At 60.4% G+C, this 250-nt stretch overlaps 1 protein-coding gene across 1 annotated transcript in view; it reads left to right on the forward strand.

Moving 5' to 3' along the window:
• Nucleotides 1–5: 5 nt before the first annotated feature.
• HTR1A (5-hydroxytryptamine (serotonin) receptor 1A, G protein-coupled) overlaps nucleotides 6–250 on the forward strand; it is a gene marked incomplete at both ends in the record, with an annotated part of 951 nt that continues 706 nt past the window's right edge. The window contains one exon of the mRNA XM_009870140.1: nucleotides 6–244. Within this exon, the coding sequence (XP_009868442.1) occupies nucleotides 6–244 (239 nt within the window). The remainder of the gene's footprint in view (nucleotides 245–250) is intronic.

Here is a 250-nt window from a genome sequence, read left to right on the forward strand (position 1 = left end):
TCACCGACCTCATGGTGTCCGTGCTGGTGCTGCCCATGGCAGCCCTCTACCAGGTGCTGAACAAGTGGACGCTGGGGCAAGTCACCTGCGACATCTTCATCTCGCTGGACGTGCTGTGCTGCACCTCTTCCATCCTGCACCTGTGCGCCATCGCCTTGGACAGGTACTGGGCCATCACGGACCCCATAGACTATGTCAACAAGCGGACTCCCCGTAGGGCCGCCGTGCTTATCAGCCTGACCTGGCTTAT

This window comes from Apaloderma vittatum, unplaced genomic scaffold (assembly GCF_000703405.1).
Source record: "Apaloderma vittatum isolate BGI_N311 unplaced genomic scaffold, ASM70340v1 scaffold27675, whole genome shotgun sequence".
Lineage (NCBI taxonomy): Eukaryota > Metazoa > Chordata > Aves > Trogoniformes > Trogonidae > Apaloderma > Apaloderma vittatum.